The sequence below is a fragment of the Diabrotica undecimpunctata genome, chromosome 7 (genome assembly GCF_040954645.1).
Source record: "Diabrotica undecimpunctata isolate CICGRU chromosome 7, icDiaUnde3, whole genome shotgun sequence".
Classification (NCBI taxonomy): domain Eukaryota; kingdom Metazoa; phylum Arthropoda; class Insecta; order Coleoptera; family Chrysomelidae; genus Diabrotica; species Diabrotica undecimpunctata.
The window spans coordinates 31,797,566-31,819,425 of record NC_092809.1 but is presented as its reverse complement, the minus strand read 5'-3'; the positions used below and the strand labels follow the sequence as shown (position 1 = coordinate 31,819,425).

Here is a 21,860-nt window from a genome sequence, read left to right as displayed (position 1 = left end):
TAAAGAATGGTATAAAAGTGAAATACATACTGCCAAAAATTCGTTGATTTTATTTTGAACTATTCTAAGGGTAGCCAATCGCAACACCAACCAAGAATAAGAGTTCGGATCTGAATGCTCGTTGTTAACTGTTTTAATGGTTTTAGTTACAGGAGCATCAAATACATCTTCGTCTTCGTCTTCTTCTTCTATATCGCTTTCTACTTCCTCAATGTAATCAATGGTTGCGGGCTAAAACATTAAATTTCTATAGATAGATCGAGCACTGTAAATAAATAAAACATAACATATAAAATACATGATAAATATATGATGCACCTAAACTTTTGACAAAAAACAGCAATTAAAGTATAATTTGTTTAGTTAAAAATAGTTAAAAACTCTTTGAAAACAATTTCCAAGCTAGAAGTTGTCACCTCAAATCTAATACTTCTGATAATATTTGTGGTGAATTATAAAAATACATAATAATTATAATACTAGACAATTAGACCATTTTATAATTTGAACAAATCATTTGGAATATGAAATTAATATGCACTTAATATTCCAATAAAAAGCATAATATTCACTGCCGTTTGTCAGAGCCAATGGAACTTAAAATTTCTTAATGACTTAAAAAAACTGATACGAATATATCTGGGACTGTGAATTTAATATTAATAATTCTCTACTCGTAAATACGTCCACCATTTATTCATATATACGTAAATATATAAAATTTCATTTATGGTGAAGTCCGAAATGATGTATTTTCACCACAAGTGACCGGATTAGTCTGATAGGCGAAACAATCGACAGCTCGGCATTCCTTCGTAAGAAGTGGCGTATCTATCTGCTAAGAGCAAATTCAGAGCAAGCAGTCGAAGAATGGGAGTTCACCCCCACCTAGCAATTATGGCCTCAGTATTCTGCAATTCATAAGGTTTAGTGTTAAGTGGTTATTCAGAAAAAGGTTCTACTATAACAGGCTTCCACTATGCGTAACTAAACTAATAAAAACATTGCGTTAAGGCTTTAAAAAAATAGACGGAGAAAGTTAGGGAAAGGCATGTTCTTCCATTAGGACCACGCACCAGCACAAAAGTCCTTTCAGCTATTCGTGATGCAGGTTTCGAAATTGTGGAGCATCCCCCTCCATATTTGGCACCAGGTGACTACAGTCCGTTCCCAAAACTCAAAAACCTTAGGGAAAAAAATTTCGAGCAATGATATATCAGTCGTCTAAAACGAGACGACTACTAGAAACAACAGAGATGAAAATACTTCGACGAATATCAGGGAAAAGTCTGTTGGATAGGGAGACAAGCGACAAACATAAGAAGAGCATGCAATATAGAAGACATACATGGATGGGTGACAAAACGGAAACAGGAATGAAACGAACACATTAGTAGAATGGAAGAGGATAGGATAGTACGAATAGAACGAGATAAGTCACCTAATCGACGAAGAAGTATTGGCAGACCAAGAAAAAGATGGTGCGATAATTTTAACAATTTTGGAGGCTAGTATCGAAGAAGAAACAGGCTTTAAAGCCTACATACAAGAAGGAAGAAGATATCATATATATTATATCATAGAGAGCTTCAAGATTCCTGTGAAAAAGGAACTGAAGTATCTAGAAATAACTATTGACACTTGTAGGATATTGGGAAGGCATTTAGAAATTTTAACAAAAAGACATAGAAGATAGCAAAGTTGGCCTGATTAATGTCAAACACAAGTGGTCCGACTAGTAAAAAAAGGGCAGTACTTTAATAAAAAGAGGGGAGCGCCGGTGTGGATATCGGCAGTTAAGAAGCAAACATATAGGCAGATACTTGAGGGCACAACGAAAATGTCTATTGAGGATGACCTCGGCTTAACGTATGTCGTCAACCATCAAGTCATCACAGGGTAGAATTACTGGCTGAAGAGGGAGCATTAATATTCAACATGGGCAGGGCACGACTTTTATTCCGTCTTTATAAGGGAGGGTGGTCAGAAATCTTCCAAAGAAATCTCAGTCCAGGACGCCGCGCCGCTTGACTGACTTTAGTGCATCATCCGTTCCTCCTAGTCCCGGCGATAGTTCTCTAGGTACTTTAAAACGCCCTCTCGTCGCCGAGTCTACGCCGAATGCCTACCTGCTAGAACAGACCCTCCTCTGTCATTCAGAGCTTCGGAAGCGGAATGGCCGCTGTAAGATCGAGCATCACTTCCGAAGCACTAACTTCGTTTATCCAGACTGTCAGCAAGGACGCTCCCTATCCCGTTTTTCCCTTTTTTTACGAACACCGTTCCATGTAGCGCGTGGAAGACCTTTATCGCTCCTATATAACCCAACAATCTAGAACTTATAAAGAAGAGATGGTATGCCAGACAACTTTTGTGAAATGGCAGGAAAGGTGAGGTGCAAACCAGAAAAAAGAATAATGGTCAAAGAGGCTTATACCTAATTTTGCCCCTTGGATTAAATACGAACATAAAACTAAGGACTATTGGCTGACACAACTGCTCACTGGACATGAAATATTTCAGGAATACGTTAAGGGTTTCGGAAAGGAAACCACAGACTCCTGCATGTATTACAATGAACGTGACACTGCGGAGCACACAATCTTTATCTGCGAGATATGACACAGAAAGCGACAGGAAGTCAACCTGCTCTTGGCAGAGGAACTAACTCCGGACAATATAACCAAGCAAATGATAGAAAGCGACGGCAACTGGATAGTGGTACAGTAAGCAATAATGCGCATCATGCTCAGTCAAGAAACCGAAGAAATACAAATGCAACGCGACTTAACTAACTGAGTTAAAAACATAGAGACAACCAAAGTTATCTGAAATTACGTCAGAAATGATATTTCTGGATGCCTAATACGTGGCGAAAAAATTAGTTTTAGTGGATAGAGATGGTAGGACTGCAACTTTGTTTTGATCCTTTCTTTATTCTTATTGGTGTTCTTCATCTGACTGCGTTTTAATCACGATATTTGTTTTTCTGTGCATACTATTAATTGTTTTGACGAAGTGAATTGGGTGTCTCTTTTTTCCATAAGTTAAAATAGTTTATTTCCGGTTAGGTTAGGAGTGTATTTTACATAGACATATATTACAAGATAAAGTGACTGTTGCAATACAGTGGCATTCCCTCAGTGCGACAGAGAAAACTGACACAAAGCAGTCACTGCATCTCTGTCTAATGGGCCGGATTTATCGACCACGTGGCCTTCTCATTGGTCATTTAGGTCGCCTAGCAAATTAGACAGAGATGTAGGGACTACTTTACGTCAGTTTTTTTGTCGCACTGGGGGAACGGGGTGGTATATATATATATATATATATATATATATATATATATATATATATATATATATATATATATAACGATTCGATTAACCTTGGGTAAGCCTTTACGTGTCAAGTTCAAAGCTACCATACATTTCAATCCTTATAAATAACTTTTTTCTGCACATAGTAACAAAAAACACCACTATGTTACTAGCAAAGTTTTTTAATATTCTAACTCTACAATTCTAAGTTACGGTAAGATCAATAATGTTTTAATAGATAATATATGGTAGCTAATTATAATTTATTCTCTTTCAGCCCTGAAGAAGCCAAATTAATTCTCTTTGGCGAAAACGTTCGGCGAAACAATTGATACACATTAGAGTATTTCTTGCAGATTTCCCCAATATTTAAGAGTTTACTGATGATGATGAGCAATGAGTATTTTTAATAATAATATAGGGTTTTTATCGCGGTTCTCAAAGAATTAGTTTGTAAGTACTTTTTTAAATTATCTTTATTAGATCTACTATGAAACACACATATATATCTAAACTAGCTAATGTAAATTTAAAATAAACTATCTTTAAATTGAAATTCTTATGAAACTAATTAAATTCTATAGACAATGTAAAATTTAAACAAACTATCTTCAAAATTGAAATTGTTATGACACTAACTAAATTATATTAACAAAATTTTTGTACCTTTCTGTCACTGAATGCCTAAATGAACTGTTTTCCACTATATAGATTATAATCACCACTCAAATGTCTTCTTCTCAGCTTCGGTTATCCTTGTTTTTATGAAATTACTTTTTCCAATTATCAGCTTCCACCAATTTCAGATATTTTTCTTCACAGCATTTATAAACGACCAAGCAAACCAGCAAACAGCATTTATATTTATTCTTCTTTTCTATATACCAATATCCAATCACCAAAAATATTATTTAATTTTAATATTCAATTAATACTTCTTCCATTATCATCATTTATACATAACATAATTTTTAATCTTCCATAATATTTTCTTTATACTGTTTCTTGATCTTGATTTAACTCACTATATTGAACAATTGTAACTGATTGACTGCCTCTAACTAATTTTCATACTAAAACTGGCCATCATAGTAACTGTAATTCATAACTGATTGACTAACTGAATGGACTTTCTTACTAAACTTTCTGACTGACTGACCTTCTGAATCCAAATCACCGGGTATTTATATCTTTTTGGATGTTCCAGAACCATCTGGTAAGAAATCATGTTCCATTTGTTCTATTCAATACATGTCTGAATTTTCTGGAACAAACCATTTCGCAAACAAGGCCATCTCCGGTGATCTAGAGAATTCCATACTTTTCTATTAATAATTTTGTTGACATTTAGGCTTTTCAGATCAGAATATACACTTAAATCATTAACTTAACATTCTAATTTAATAAACTACACATTTTATTATTATAACCCCACTTTATATTCACAACCATTCCTTAAATGTCACTTCAGAGTATGTATATCTGGTTGCCTAGTCACATGGCTCACTTAAATATATTTACAACATTATAATTATATAAAAAAAATACTTTTTATATGCTAATTTCTTAAAAATGCCCTCACATAAATAATTTTTATTAAATTCTCTAGTATATAACTTCTTAAAATAACCAAATACTTGTTATATATGATATTATCTAGTATATAACTTATAAATTATTTTCTTTAAACACCAATCATATCAATACCCCAAAATAATATTTAAAATAAATAATTTACTTATTATTTTTTTAAATATTAATTTTCTTATCCACATACCTTAATAAATTAATAATTCAATTTTTTTAAATACATCCCTGTTCGCTATCTATGTCAAACTGTCATGTCAAATAGAGCAATTGGAGGCTATATGAGAAAATAAACATATAATCTAATCATCTATTATTGTGTTATGTTTAGTTATAGACAAAATCTAGGAATTATTTCCATTCAACAGGCTTTCATCCATATAAATTGGTAAGTTTTACACTTTATTATGTTAGAAAGACATTTATAAAATCAATTTTGTATCTAACCCCAAATTATGATTTTTAGGGTACAAAATAATTTCCATATGTACAAGACAACAAGTATGATGTCAAATTGATTCACAATAATGAAATCTACCATTTATTTAACAAATCAAGTCTATTGAATAAAATGGATATATCAGTAAGCTGTTTGTGTTGTTAAAATTAGCGTTAAAAGTATAGAAAACATTATTCATTCTCTTCATAATACTTAAAGATGTCGTTGATATGAAACATGCCTCTTAGTCTATTCTCTGCATCTATTAACACATAACTATTTAGTCCATTCTGATTTTCAATTCTGTATGGACCTTCAAACATTGGTTGTAATTTCTTACAACGGTTTTCTTTAACATTACTTTTTCTAAGTGAACGAATTAACACTTTATCTCCCTTTTGAAATGTGATTGGTTTTTTTATTTTTCTACTTCCTTCCTTTTATTTTTCTACTTTACTACCTCACATAAATAATTTTTATTAAATTCTCTAGTATATAACTTCTTAAAATAACCAAATACTTGTTATATCTGATATTATCTAGTATATAACTTATAAATTATTTTCTTTAAACACCAATCATATCAATATATATATATATATATATATATATATATATATATATATATATATATATATATATATATATACACATATTGCATTCAATAGACTGAGATTTCTATAGTTTTGAGATGTGTTACCTTCGCCCTTTTTAAACAGTAAGATAACTTATGCCGTTTGTCACGTTTTAGGTATTTTAGATTACAACCAAGATTGATTTTAAGATATAGTATTTCTAAGTGTAGCTAGAGACCTCCATATTTAAATTTCATGTTCCATGCTTATTTGATCTGCTTCGCTTGCTTCTCTATTTTTTGATTTTGTGATTGCCTCTATAAGTTACTGTATTGTGAAATTGTCCATTCCATATGTTCTTGTAACATGCGATGTTAGTGTTATTTGCCATTCAAACACTTTTTTCCGCTACTGTTAATTTACCAATACCGCTAAAATAGTTTCTTTCAAAATATGCTCGACAAAACCTCACCCTAATTGACGTTTGCTGCACATGTTAAGATACTTTTATTTTTATTTATTTTATTTTATTTATTTATTTTTATTTATTTATATTTTATTATTGCCTAATAGATCACATAAAAGCACTTACCTTTTGTAATAAATACGCCAAAATACTCATTTCAGGAGGAACAAATTGCTCTCTATAAGTTGGTTTATCTTCCTTCATTTTAGATGGTTGTTGACCTAAAAGCTTGGTATTAAGTTTGACTCTTTGTTTACTCAGCCATGTGGCAGGTCCATTAGTTTCATCGGTAGAAGGAGTTTTGACACTTTGTTGGGAAAGATACTGAGGGTGATGGGGATTTCCCGCTAGACTAGCTGTGCGTAGAAGCTTTTTGATACCTCCTCCAAATAATCTAAAGCATGGAAAAATAACAGATTAGAATTTAAAAATAGGTAAAACAGGTTCTTATAATAAAAGTAAATACCATAAATATCTTACCCGATTATACAGTATCAAAAGTCTAAGCTGAGAAACAAGTAAGACAACTAAATAGAAGAACATTGAGCTGAGAAAGCGACATTAAAGAATATTTAATAAATATAAATGTCGATTTAATATGTTTACGTATGTTTCTTATTTTTATTATAGCCCAGGCTGTAGGTGAAAAAATGAGCATCAATTAGTGAATTTTTGAAACTTATTCTGTGTTGTACAGGGCGATGTCAGAAACATCTCCTCAGTGTGAAACAATAATTTTTGTTTTTGGCCCATTTCTTAATAGGACTTTAAACAGGTAAAATATACACTTTTTGATTATAGAATAGAATAGAAATATGCTTTATTGTAACTGAAAATTGTACAATTTTATGGACACAGCTTACAAAAAGTAAAAAAAAAATAACAATAACAAATAAAATTTACTAAAATTACATAAATCGTCAATATCACAAAATAAAAGATAATAAAATATACAATTCATTGCAAACCTAAATTGCAAATTGCATAATAAATTCTTACGAACTAATAAGTTTAAGTTGCTGCATGTGATACCCAAATATATATAAAAATACTTTAGTTGCTTGCACATAAACGTACTGTGTAATTTCTTAGTTATTCGTTAAGAAACTCTTCCACTGAATAATATGGTCTTTCAGATATATATGCTTTTGTCAATTTACAGAACTTAAGGAAAGAATTTGTAGATTTAAGTTGCAAAGGGAGATTTCTTTACTAACTCAGTGGACGGGATCGGTAAATACACATCAAAGGTTGAATTTCTGGTGGAGTAGTCATGAATTAGATCTTGCTGAAAAAACATGTAGGTGTTTACGAATTAAGCAAATAGTTTCTAGAATATAAGATGAGACTCGAACAAAGAAAAATATGTTAATTTGGAAGATGCTAAATTGATTTCCTCCGAAACAGATCTTATTGCATAGCAGGCTGAGGCTAGTTTCTTACTTAATAAATCGATATGAAGGGACCATTTAAGGTTGCTGTCTATAAAAATACCAAGAAATTTTATAGAATCAACGATACTGATCTTGCTGTTATTAAAAGGCAAGGGATGAAGAGCTCCTTTACAGGATAATAAAAATAAATATGTTAAAAGAAAGTAAATTAGAGTCGGACCAGGTTTTTATTTTAAGTAGATCAGAAGTTATAGTTGCATGAAGACTTGTAATATTAGAGTTCCTCCAGGTAATACTCGTATCATCAGCAAAAATTGTGATGTTATTTATAAAGATAAGGAAATGTAGAGGACCCAATCCTGATTCGGCTGTTTTGATAAGATTTAGATAGGTTCTTCTGTACTTGGAGACACATTCAGTGACAAAGACGTTGGTACTAAATTTCTTGATGTACAGTAGTGAACGCATATTCTTGGCTGATATGCGGATACCTTTGGCAGTCCAGGGTTTGTGATGTTTTGACTTAATTGTAATTAAAGAAAATGCCTTATTGAAAATACAGACAAGCCTATCTAAAAAATCACTGAAATTATAATCCACGTCCACAGAGGGAAAGTGCCACCCAGAACTCAAGCACAAATTTTGGAATTTACGAAAGTTCTGAGCGGAAAAAATCCTACCTAAACGTTGGGTTTTCGAGGATTCAGATTGTTGTGAAGCATAAGGTACGTGACTATAAAATATAGCCATACAATTATAAGAGTACATTGATGATGATGATAATTAAGCTTAAAGGCTATAGCGGGATAAGATGGTCAAAAGTGCCCCCGCACCGATCAGCAGAGCGACTTGTGCTTTCAATAAAGCATATAAAAACATAATTTCATCAAATTTTTAGCTTCCCAGGGGCCATAGAACCTCTTAAATCTAAAAAAGAAGCTTTTTTCTTACTTTATTTTTTTCTGGACGCAATTTTGCTTTAAAAAATCTGAAAAAATTCATGAAGATGTACCTTTCAAGGACAAAATAGCTTGATTTTTTTTTTAATTTTTATGTTGAAAATTGAGCCAAGAAAAAATCATTGAAATTTTCAATAATTTCTTAGGTTATGTTAATAATTTTTGGCTAACTTTTAAATAGTAATTTTTTATGTATTTTTTCGTTCTTTTGAATGGTCAAGACAGAATTTTCAATTTCTGAGCGGAAAACATCGAAAAATTAAAAAACTGTTTTTTTACTCATTTATTTGCACATAACCTCAAAACTCAGTTGGTAATTGAACATTTTTTCTTCCACATTATGAAATTCCATTGTAAAAGTCCCCATTTAACTCTTTCATAAATATACAATTCGAAAATACCACGTTTTTTTATTCTTTTCGAACTTTTTTTACCTTACCTCAAAATCATATAGTTAGATGTATGCTTTTCCAGCTATTCTCTTACGGGCTATGAATCATCATTGTTAAAATAATCATTTTTAATTTACAAATTCTCAAATTACGAAAAATCGTGTTTTTCTAATATTTTCCCACTTTATTGGCTCATTACCTTAAAATCTAGTTGCTAAATGATCGAATTTACGCGTATTTTTGATCGCACCCTTCAATTTTGTTATACCACTTGTCCTTTTTTTTTACATAGTCAAAAGTAGAAAAAAACCATTAGCTTTAAGATTTCCCTTCCTTAACAATTGTTTTTATCGATTTTAATCATGATTTTATTCGCATATCACTTTTTGTGCGCAAGCCTTAGCTGATAATGCATATTGCCTACATAGTGCCAAATGTTTATCAAAATAAATAAGTTACTAGATAATCATAGAGCACGACTATGGGATATATCATCCCTTTGTCCTAAAATCCATTGCGAGTTAATATCGAAAATCTCGAGTCGTATTAAAATTCTCGAAGTAGTTGGTCAAATCGAAGTTTAGAGTTGAATATTATAATTGCCATATTATATCCTATAGGCGCGCGTATCGTACTCTATGGGCTAACACAGTCAAAGCGATACGAAGGCGACACTAAGACGAAAGCAGTGGCGACAACTACAATGTCTGCTACGCGCATATCCATGACAACGACAATGGGAGTATGCGCGTTGCAGACATTGTTTCTGCCGCCACTGCTTTCGCCTTGGTGTCGCCTCCGTATCGCTTTGACTGTCTTAGCCTTATTATCAAATAATCCTCTTCTTCTAAAATCCGTTGCAATATTATCGAGGATCTTGATCACATAGAAAAGTATCGAAAGAATCGAGTATATTAAAATTATCACATAGAATTTTTACATCTGATGTTGAACCAGTCATAGATGAGAATAGTAATGAGGACTAAAATGTAATTCAATTTTTAAACTGTTAATTTAAATAACCTATTGTATAACAATTTCATAATATTAAATATTTTTGAAACCAAATATTTTATATATCTCCTCGTTTATATCCAAATGAATTTATAAAACAATTTTTAGAATGTTAAAAAAATATTTGAAAAATAATAATAATATTCTTGTTCTATTGAGGTGATCCTAGAGATATATCACTTTATGCAATTAACGAGTCAAAAATAGAAATATTGCTTAGAAACAGTTTTTTTCAAGTTTTGGCAATTGAAGAAAAAAAAAGACAAGTGGTATAACAAAATTGAAGGGTGCGAAATATGCTGAAATTCGATCATTTAGCTACTGGATTTTAAGGTTATGAGCCAATAAAGTAGGAAAATATTAGTAAAACACGATTTTTTCGCAATTTGAGATTTTGTAAGTTAAAAATGATTATTTTAACAATGATGATTCATAGCCCGTAAGAAAATAGATGGAAAAGCATACATCTAACTATCTGATTTTGATGTAAGGTAAAAAAAAGTGCGAAAAGGATCAAAACCGTGGTATTTTCGAATTATATCTTTATGGAAGAGTTAAATGAGGACTTTTACAATAGAATTTCATAATGTGGAAGAAAAAATGTAGAAAAATGTTGAATTACCAACTGAGTTTTGAGGTTATGTGCAAATAAATGAGTAAAAAAACAGTTTTTTTATTTTCGATGTTTTCCGCTCAGAAATTGAAAATTATGTCTTGGCCATTGAAAAAAAAATACATAAAAAATTACTATTTAAAAGTTAGCCAACAATTATTAACATAACCTAAGAAATTATTGAAAATTTCAATGAGTTTTCTTAGGCTCAATTTTCAACATAAAAATTTGAAAAAAAAATCAGGCTATTTTTTTGTATTTGAAAGATACATCTTCAAGAATTTTTTCAGATTTTTTTAAGCAAAATTGCGTCCAGAAAAAAATAAAGTCGAAGAAAGCTTCTTTTTTAGATTTAAGAGGTTCTACGGCCCCTGGGAAGCTAAAAATTTTTATGGAGTCATGTTTTTATATGCTTTATTGAAAGTATAAATCGCGGTGCTGATCGGTGCAGGGGCACTTTTAACCATCTGATCCCGTTATAGCCTTTGGGCTTTTATAAGTTTAGTTTAATTCCGATCAATTTTTATTGCATAATTACAGCTCAAAGTTGAAAAACGGTACTTTATTAAAATGTCTCTTTTAATAGTCGACCAAATAAAATTTCATTAAACCGCATCGGTACATTTGTTGCTAAGACATGATAATTTATGTATCCCAAGACAAAAAAGTACAAAGCTACAACTTTTGAAAAAATAAATAATAGAGACCTAACCTAAGGATTATTACAATAAAACTACAATTGCCATTTGGATCGCCAACCTTCGAAAGGAGACGGCGCAATGAGAAGAAGAACCTAAGGATCACTCACTCTATTCCTAAAGACATATATTTTACCACTATATCGTAAAACCAAACCTAAAAATGTTTTTACCTCTTATTTATTACATTACAAATATGGTTAAAGCAGCGCTTCTATATCAGCAATCTAATGCATTAAAAATTATAATACAAGCATTTTTACAAAAAAAATATGACCATTTTAATAAAGTAACGTTTTTCATTTTGAGCGCTAATTATGCAATAGCAATATGCGATATATCATAAATAAATAATTAACAAAAATTTTCTGTTGCACGGATTGGGTAGTTGTTCCTGACATCGCCTTTATAATACAGAGTAGGTTAGGTTAGGTTAGGTTAGGTCATTTCAATCAGTTGCTTCCATTAAGTCCTCGTAGACACACCGTCTCAGGACTTGCAACTTCAACGTGGAGTCATATGTCGCCATGTTACCTAATCCAACGGTAACTTTAGCATCCTAGCAATTTATATAATATAATGTAAAACAAATGTAACTAAATTTTTGTTAACGGGTTTTTACCCATGTATTTAGTGGCTACATTCATGTGCACCTAGACACTGATGATGGAATAATGGATTCCGAAAACGTTTTGTCTATAACAGCCCATTTGGGTTTTTAAAAATATATACCTTTTACAAAGGATTTTTAATAAATTTTTTTAATATATGGTATACAGCCAAATACAGGAACGTAGATTCCTTGTGGATTTTAACAGAGTAGGTGTTTCAAAAAGTCACTAATTAGTGCATGAAATCGACCTGTTTGTTTACTCACAGTTTGGGCTTTACGACCTAAAGCACCTCATTACAGTTCATTATCAATTAATAATTCACCTAGAGTTTTCAGAGTTTTGTATTAATTATAACGTATTTTGTCTATGTCAAGAATTATTATACAAGCCAAAAATAACAGTTGTATGGATTGTTTTAGCTTTCTTTTTCTTCTTTCTTACAAAAGAAAGAAAGAGAACTGTTTTAGCCAAATGTGCAAATATGTAATTAAAGTGGTATTTTATTGCAATTTGTATTAAAAACAAAACTTGTGTTTTGACTTGTTTTTTATCTGTTATAAACCGGTTGAACTGCAGCTAATTCACTTATTTGGATGCTCATTCCAGAATTCTGGAATCCTGTACCAGTTTGTACAGATATAAATGTATGTGTACCATCACCAGAGCATATTTTTTCTCTCAATATACTTGAGCACCGTTCGATTATAATTTTTCTATTTCGATTTTGTATTAATTCAGTTCAGTTCCCCTTTAATGTTCATATAATCCTACCATTTAACAACTTTTTTTGGAGGATTGGTGTTTGAGTCGCCTTTTTGTTGCAGCTTATCTTTATTGTAAATATTTTTTTCATTACATATCCTTTATGAACAATACAATAATATTTAAAACATTGTAAAACATACGTCCTAATAAATTCATATTGGCATGGCCTGAAACAATATAAAAAAGAAACTTAAAAATTATACTTACTTTCCCCATACATCTGAATCAAATATGTGCGCATTGACGTGGAACAAAATAATACAATCATATGTAACCAGTCCATACAATACTAAGGAGAGATATACAGCTGTAAAAGATTCGCAGAGGATAACAGTTAGCCTAGGAGTGTCGTCGTCCTTTTCCCTCGCGAGGAGAGATCTCAAACTCGTAACACCCGGCCACTTAGATGGAATGGTTATTATAGAATGGCCTTCGTTAACAGATATCCGTCTTTTCCGACCTACTAAGAATGTAGCGCCGATTTCCTGAGAAAAAAGGTATAATAAGAAAAAATTATATTGAAATTATATTGATAAACATTGTAATTATTTAAAAATAAACTCTAATAGGGTGTTTTGACATTAATCTACCTTAGTTTTTCTCAATTTTGACATCTGTCATCCCATGCATTATGTCTGTTAAAATTTTAGTTTGGTTTGAATAGTTGTCAAAACCAAGCAAGAAAAAGTCAAATATCGTTAAGACCATTCACTTAAAAGAAAAGGAAAGAACACAGAAATAAAAGTTACACTAGATACACTAAAATCTTTTGGCAATGATAAAACGCAATTGCAAGATTTTTTCGCCGAGACATGACTGATGATAAAACACAAGTCAATTTCTACACTTTAGAGATCAGTAGTGATTTAAAAGCCGTGAAGACCCACCGAAGAATACCAAGCGATCAACAAGAAGATGATGGAGACATTTTTTGGGATGTAAACAATATTTATTTACTTTGGTTACTTGAAAAATGGCAAAACGATAATTGTAGCTCTATTGTACCGTTTTCAGCGCCGATTTGTTGGAAAAAGACCGGCTTTCTCACAAAAAATATCTGCCACAAAGGATCAACCACCCAGGCTATTCCCAGATTTAAACTCATATGATTATTTTCTGTATTCAACTATAAGAAAATATCTAAAACGACGCCGTGTTGTAACAAACGATGAGCTAATAGCCGAAAATATTTTGAAAAGCTCATGCAAAATGACTTTTTGGTAGAAATAAAAAGTTGGTTATTTGTGCCAGATTAATGTCATACCATCCTCGTATATTATATCTATATGTTTTTGTTGATACGCATACATATGCAACATATTCTTCTTAGTTAAAATAAATATTAAATAAAATGGTATGACTAAATTAATGTTTTAGTTACCTGAGCTTCTTGCAACGAATTTTTGAAGGTATCTGAATCACACAGTGATTGATAAATGCAAGCAGATAAAGCTATTGCTAGATCCCTTATGACTAGTAACTGATTCTGTCCAGTATGTGGCTGTTGTAATTCCATCAACTAAAATGAAGTATTATTTATGTAAATATTTACAACTGGTAAATATGCACTAGCAACTAATGTTTCATTACACATTCTAAATTGATTGGCATAAGAAAAAACTTAGTAAAAATTATTTTACCTATTGATTTTAAAACTTTTACTTACTGTTTGTAGCATGTCATGCGTCAAACACTGCAGATATCTGATGGGATCAGCAACAACAGTTTTACTACTAGCAACACTGGCAGCTAATAGTGGTAGACTTGTAGGGAATGGAAGTGGACTAAGAAGTTGTTGATGAGTTTTTTCCTGTTGCAGTTCTTGTAGCAATAACATTAACTCCATTCGTACGGATGCCAAGCCACCAGTAGCACCGTGAAGCGAACAGTAACTTAATAAGGTGCGTAACAAAGTTTCGTTGGCTAAAAGATAAGAATTATTATTTCTGTGTTAAATATAAAGAAACGGAAAAGTTTTCTAGGACACAAATCTACGTAACTTTTCAACTAGTACTTAGGAGGAGTCAAAAGAAATAAAACATACCTCTTAACCAGCGCTTTCTCTTAGCTGCGCGTTGCACTTTGGCTTCGAAGTCGAGTTTTTCTTGAACTAATATCTCATGAAGAGTAGGTTTACCAGAAGCATCAACGCTAGCAATGTTTTCAGGTTCCGGACTTTGTTCTATATCTGGCATATTTGATACATTGGACGAGGTATAATTGCACAGTTCTCTAAGAGCTTCTACCTCCTTTTCCAACCACATATAAAGCTGGTACCTCAATTGGCCTCCTATAATAAAACATTTTATACGATCTTAATAAAATGACAGCAAGTGGCATTAAAAAATATAATATAGTATATGTAACAATGGTTTAATATTGACTGCACCTAAATTTAGCATTTTTTTTAAATAACGTTGAAATAACAAATAAATGAAGTATCATTTTTCCTTGTACAATAATGTCATTAATTATAAATCGATTTATCATTCATTATCTTTGCTCTTATCCCTATGCATGGTTGGCTTCCTTAATAGCATATGTCCATAAGTTTATATCTTGGGTAATACCAATATTAATCTCCTTTGTAGATGGAAGCGTCTTGCCTAAGAGTGTCCAATACGACCTTATTTGGCCTTCTTTTTATTCTGCTTTACATTTTTTTGTTGTCTGTTACAGTTTAGCCAAAATTTATTCCCAGATGTTATAGTCTTGGCAGTGTGATAATCCTTGACCATTATTTAATGTTCACTATCACTCGATATTAAATACACTCGTATTTAAAGACTTACCAAATACTTTACAGGCAAAAACTTTCGACCAGTACGTGTTGCCGGTACTTACATATGGAACTGAAACATGGACTGTTAACAACAACATAGTCCACAAACTCCAAGTGACTGAAAGAGCTATGGAACGGAAAATACTCAACATTAAGCTCAGCGGTCGCAATGAAGAAATGAGAAGACGAATAAAAGTTACAGATGTAATCCAAAAGATTGCCATGTTAGAATGGAACTGGGCAGGACACATAGGAAGAATGGAAGACAACCGTTGGACGAAGCGAATTATTGAATGGAGACCAAGAGCAAACACGAGAAGTAGAGGCAGACATCAAACCAGATGGACCGATGACATCAAGCGAATGGATGCAAAAAACAACAATAGAAATGAATGGACACGCCTAAGGGAGGCTTACATCCGACGAATGATGAAATAGCTGTTGATGACAATCACTCAATCCACCGATATAGAGATATTTGGTCGTTTGAATGTTGACTCTTAAACCATAAATTTTGCACTGTTCAATTAAATTGCGCATCATGTACTCATGATTTCATATCATGGTTTTTTTTTTCGTCTTTATAGAGGGGGGTCTGGAATCTTCAAAAGACATCTCAGTACAGGCTGATATAACTGCTTGGTTACTTGCAAACTGCAATATTTAAAGTGTTGTGTTTTGGAGTTCTATTTTGTGGTGTTTTCTATTTTCTTTTTCACTGTTTTAAATCTACTGGAATATGAATTTTGAACAATGTTAGGGATATATGTAACATCCTTGTACCAGATCTTTCTGTTTCCAAAAGGATGTTTATGATCTAGCAGGCAAAGTGCGAACGTAGAATCTGTTTTTCTATTATTGAAAGCAGTTTTGTGTTCAGCTATACGTTTGTTAAAGGTTCTACAACTTTGACCTATGTAAGTTTTTGGACAGTCACCACGTTTAAGTTCGTATAACTTCGCACTGTTTAAGTGCTTTTTCTTTTTTCTCTTGTTGTTCTTAATATACTTGTTTAGGTACTGGGTTTTTTCTGTGGTGGTAGAGTGTTTACTGCTATCTCGAAGTTATCTTTTGACGTGGGAATTTCTGTAAATGTATGTAACATGCTATAGTAGGCTATCAATTTGTGTTGTTTAGGATGAGATGATGAATTGTGTATAGTCGTGTCAGTATAGGTAGGTTAAAGAAAAACAGAGAACTAATGTTTGTTTTCAATTCTGAAAATTTTTAAATCTAGAAAATTTCAGACGTTTGGGGGGCGGTATTATTAGGTCGTGGATCTCACAATTTAACCGATCCTCATCAATACTGGTACCGTATGAGAGATCATCAGCGTACATGGTTTCTGAGTTTGTAAAAACTCCAAAGGACACCTCCTTTGGATTAAAAAAAAATCAAGGCACACAACATTTGGTTAGATCTTCAATTTTGTGTTTAGACATAGATAGAGATGTTTTTGTACAAATTTTTAAACATTTTCTACCAGCCTTCATTCAATAAACCGTCGTACAATGACGTATGATTCGACGTATGTTGTATGTTAATTTCTTGTAGTTCCAACCATGGATATTCGTATAAAAATTAAAAAAACACGCACAACACCGTAAAAACGAAACCTAGCACAAAAAATGTGATCGGGGTATAATATAACGTGGACCAAAACAGTTGAATACATACCGTCAACTTCAAATCCGGTAGCTAAGGTGGAAAGCTCTTCCATTAAAATCTTCAAACATGCTACAAATTTTAACTGCTGTGCCATGATATCGATGTGCTGTTGTTTTTCTTCTTCGTTATCTTTATCGTCCGTATCGTCTATTATTTCATCCTCCTTTTCTTCCTCTTTTTTCTTACCAATAGACATATTTAAACCTCCATCAGAATCTTCGGACTCTTCATGCTCATCATCACTCCATTTCAATTCGAAATCGTCAGTTTTAACACCGGATCCAGTTGCAGGGGCCCCCCAGTCAATATCACAACTAAAATACATCAGATGGATATACATATATAAAAATATTTAAAAATCTTACCTAAGCTGAGGTTTACTATCCCATGATGTAACGGTTCCAGTAGCAATAGTTGAATTATCCTGAACATTACACTTACTGGATTCGGCTGATTGCTGTTTAGGTTTCTCAGATACAACAAACGGAAGTTTCGATAAAACTTCAAGAGCCAGAGCGGGACAACCGGCTCTAAAATGTCCATGTGCAGTAGCAAAATATAACTGTCTCTCCAAAGGCGTAACCCATTCGTCTACGACAATTTGTTTACCACCTGGAATCCATACCTTTCTTTTACCATAGTTGGACAAATGTTGCCGAACTAAAATATACATAACAATGCAAAAACGTAAGAAACTTTACTGTTAACTAACTTAAAAAAATTAAAATTTATCAAAATTTTGACCACACTAATCGGAATTGGTTTTTAATGCATAAACTAACCTAGAAGAGGATGAGTTCTAAGGTACACGTAAAAGTTAAATACATTCGGATCTGCCTCTTTCGTTTCTCGAGCTTCTTCATCGTGAGCAGGATGTTGGGTACCAGCGTTACCTACCAACAATGTATCTAAAGAGGGCTGATACTCTTTCAGTGTCCACAGAGCCATTGATCGTAAGAAGGGGTCTGGATGTGCCTTAGTCATATCTTGGTTTTCTCCATTTTCGTCACGCCCTAAAAATAAATACAGAATTTACTCGTACTAAATGAATCATTTTTTAGTTTATCAAAAAACCTAAAATATGTGACCAAAAAGAAACCTAAATATATGACCATGCTGATGTTACGTTGATGATGACCACTTCGATGATTAGTCGAAAAACAATATTAATAACAAAAGAAAAAAATATTAAATACCTAATATTTCTTGGTATAATAATTTCTTTAGGTATTCGCCATCTCCCTGGTAAATTCTAACGATGATGAGAGCTAATTGCAAGTCTTGCAATCGATGAAGACATATTTCTACAGCATCTTTCAGATTTCCAGCTAACAAGAAAAACGCAGCTGCATGATCGAATCGTTGTTTTCCCAAAAGAGCATATGCATTTTTAAGAGCTGCTTTGCGCCATCTGTCTTCGCTGAAATTGTTAGAAAAGAAGGCAGTCATTCGGTCATCTCTTTTGGATCTGTAAAAAATCAATCATTAGCATATTAGCATCAAAAAGGAACCATGGTGTTAATATATTGGAGTTTGTTATCATTTTTAAGAGGATCCTACCAAGTTATATACGTAAACTGTAAGTTTTACAGAAAACCTGATTACCGATCGATATAGTGAAGTCGTTTTACCCTGTCGTATTTCGGATTAACGCCCGAAAAATAATTTATGACTCTAGTTACAGCCGCTCTGTTATGCTTTCCCTTTTCTACCTGCTTTGTGGTATCGAACCTTCTACTGGTCGGCTGTAGTACTTGAGGATAAATCAGCGCTGCCAAAACAATTTTTTTATAAATCGTGAAAAAACGCAAATTGAATGCTTTGTGATGATAATTTATTGAAAAAACTTTTATAATTTTATTTCAAATAAAATTGTCTCGAGGAGTGCATCCATTCCTTGCGGTCGCATAACTGGATAATTTTAGTTGTTATATTTGCAAAAATAATAAACAGTCTGCGGAGTCGAGGCTCTCCATTGACCGGACTCATCGGCCAATGACGCGCCCTGCCACCGAGGCCCCGCCCCCTCGTGTATATATTCAGAGAGCTCCGAAAAATCTCGCTATTAGTATTCAACGATCGCCGGTTTTCAATAGTGACAATGGATAACGTACAAGAAAACGATAGAACACCTAAATAAGTTTTTATCTCCGAGTGAGCGTCGAATTGTGTTGAAAGTGGAAAATTATTTTACTTTAGAAAAAATCAACATGGGACCAATTACATCAGTACTGGCAGTTCAAAAATGGACAAGTGCAGCTTGTGGAATTTCAGAACGGACCTTGCAAAGAGTTCGCAAAATGAGTGAGGAGGAATTAAGTAAGGAAAATAAAAGGATTCGTTTGCATCCGAAAACCCTCGACTTGCCACAAGGTATTAAAATCTCAATCAAAAATATCATTTATGACATGTACAAAGCAAAAGAACAAGTTACAAGAAAGAAACTTATTCAAAAAATAAAGGACAGAGAACTTTGTGATATGGGTTTGACCAGTTTATCAAAAGTATTAAAAGCTATGAGTTTTAGATACAAAAAAACCAATAATCGTAAAGTGTTGTGCGAGCTGTCCAATGTTGTTGGAAAAAGGTGGAAATTTATAAGAAACTATTTAAAAAACAAGAATTCCGAATTTGCCAGACAATTTGTGTTTCTTGACGAAACATGGATTTTTGCGAAAGGAAATAATACCAAATCATCCTGGCAAGATGATTCTACCAAATGCTATTCGAGTACTAGTGCGAGTAATGGCAAAATATATTGCATGCAGGAAATACGGAAGGTTTTATACCCAATGCTAGTCTTATATTTTCTTCGACAAAAAAAACTGATGATTGCCACGGAAATATGGACGCCGATATTTTTGAACATTGGTTTGAGGAAAAATTATTAAAAAATCTGGAAAATCAGTCATTAATAGTCTTAGACAATGCTTCGTATCACACCAGAGAGGAGGAAAAGTTTCCCACAAGCAGCTGGAAAAAAGAAGACTTAAGAAAGTGGATGTCGGAGAAAAATATAGAACACGAACATCTAGTTTTAAAAGCTGAATTATTAAATAAGTGCAAAGAACACATTACTGAGAAAAAATTTGTCGTTGACCAAATTGCACTAAAATATGGTCATGAGGTCCTAAGACTACCACCATATCACTTCCAGTACAATCCAATTGAATTGGTATGGGGCATCACTAAAAACTACTATGATAAACATGCATGTAAGACCACCGACGAAGCCAGCGTTTTACAACTCTGGCAAGATGCACTAAACCAAGTCAATGAGGAAGAATGGCGGAAATGTATTGAGCATACTGAAAAAAAAAATTAGAGTCATATGAAATAGAACAAGTTATTGATGAAGTAAGACCTTTAATTATTCGTAATGATGAATATTCAGATGAATCGGATAACGAGTCAGATAGTGATGATACCTGTCCATAGATTAAGACGTAGATAGAAAAATTAACACAAAAGGGTAAGAACCACCAAAAAAAAAAAACAAAAACCGCATGCAGGAGAGAGCCGGAGGCACGCCGCACGACGCTCTTGAATGCAAGCATAAAAAAAATTAGATTAGCAAGTAAGGTAGATTAAGGACATGACTGGACGAATGACTGGGTATTAGACGACGGATGAAAGGATTCGATGCTTGCTCGCTCTCGACTACACTTGGTGCAGAAAAGGGAAAGCAAGTATCGGCACACACAACCATCATTAGATCGCCGAACAATTGCTTTGACCGGTAGTGATAAAGCCAAATGGGCTAACCTACCACTTAAATGTAAATACACGGAAATCTCCCATTGCCTGACGGGAGATACCGCGAAATAGTCGAGACCTGGCTCCAAAGACCAGGGGGCGGAGGAAAGCCGGGGCTGGTTGTACCGCAGGAGGACAACCTACCTCGGTGGGTTTGGGAAGGTGTGTGTGGGAAGTAGGAATAAGTCTTTGTTTTATATAGATATATATCTTTATAGATATATTTATAAAATATATAAAAATAAAAATATAATACAAAATTTTGAACACCCAGTATTAACATTGGCAAATTTTTTTATGCTTAAATAAAAATAGAGTTTAGTACACGCTGAAAAAGAATTTTTGTTTTTTCAGCATAAATATTAACCACAATATTAATTTTTGAAGTTGCATGTGTAATATGAAATATTTTTCAAAAACTTTAAATATATCAAAAACGGCTATTTTTTCGAGAATGGTATCCCAATAAAAATCGATCCAGAATTTTACGTAGATTCTAAAAAAAAATAACAAAAAGCACAGTTTCTATTTAAAATAAGAAACTTAATGGCGACTTCCGGTACAACCGGAAGTGCTAGAAGAATCCAAATATTTAAAAAATGAAGAATGCTTTGCATAACCCATTATTCCAAGTTTGCAGAAACCAGTGACTACCAGAACTTTGAAAACTTTTAACCAACATGTTGCGTGAATGACCCTGTATATTTCATACTCAATGTTTATCAATTTACATTATAATATTCAATTATTATAAAACATAATACAAAGTTATTTTATTAAAAAAATCACTAATGTCGTATTATCAAATTAAGAAAACC

At 32.7% G+C, this 21,860-nt stretch overlaps 1 protein-coding gene across 4 annotated transcripts in view; it reads right to left on the bottom strand.

Annotated features, from left to right (window-relative positions):
* Nucleotides 1–21,860, bottom strand: part of Rbcn-3A (rabconnectin-3 alpha) — a 109,091-nt gene that overhangs the window by 45,916 nt on the left and 41,315 nt on the right. For all 4 annotated transcript variants that reach the window (XM_072536996.1, XM_072536998.1, XM_072536997.1 and 1 more), the window contains 10 exons: nucleotides 18,483–18,754; nucleotides 18,069–18,299; nucleotides 17,652–17,946; nucleotides 17,296–17,600; nucleotides 14,881–15,126; nucleotides 14,503–14,759; nucleotides 14,218–14,355; nucleotides 13,044–13,321; nucleotides 6,514–6,781; nucleotides 31–231 (listed from right to left, as the gene is read on the bottom strand). In XM_072536996.1, the coding sequence (XP_072393097.1) occupies nucleotides 31–231; nucleotides 6,514–6,781; nucleotides 13,044–13,321; nucleotides 14,218–14,355; nucleotides 14,503–14,759; nucleotides 14,881–15,126; nucleotides 17,296–17,600; nucleotides 17,652–17,946; nucleotides 18,069–18,299; nucleotides 18,483–18,754 (2,491 nt within the window). The remainder of the gene's footprint in view (nucleotides 1–30; nucleotides 232–6,513; nucleotides 6,782–13,043; nucleotides 13,322–14,217; nucleotides 14,356–14,502; nucleotides 14,760–14,880; nucleotides 15,127–17,295; nucleotides 17,601–17,651; nucleotides 17,947–18,068; nucleotides 18,300–18,482; nucleotides 18,755–21,860) is intronic.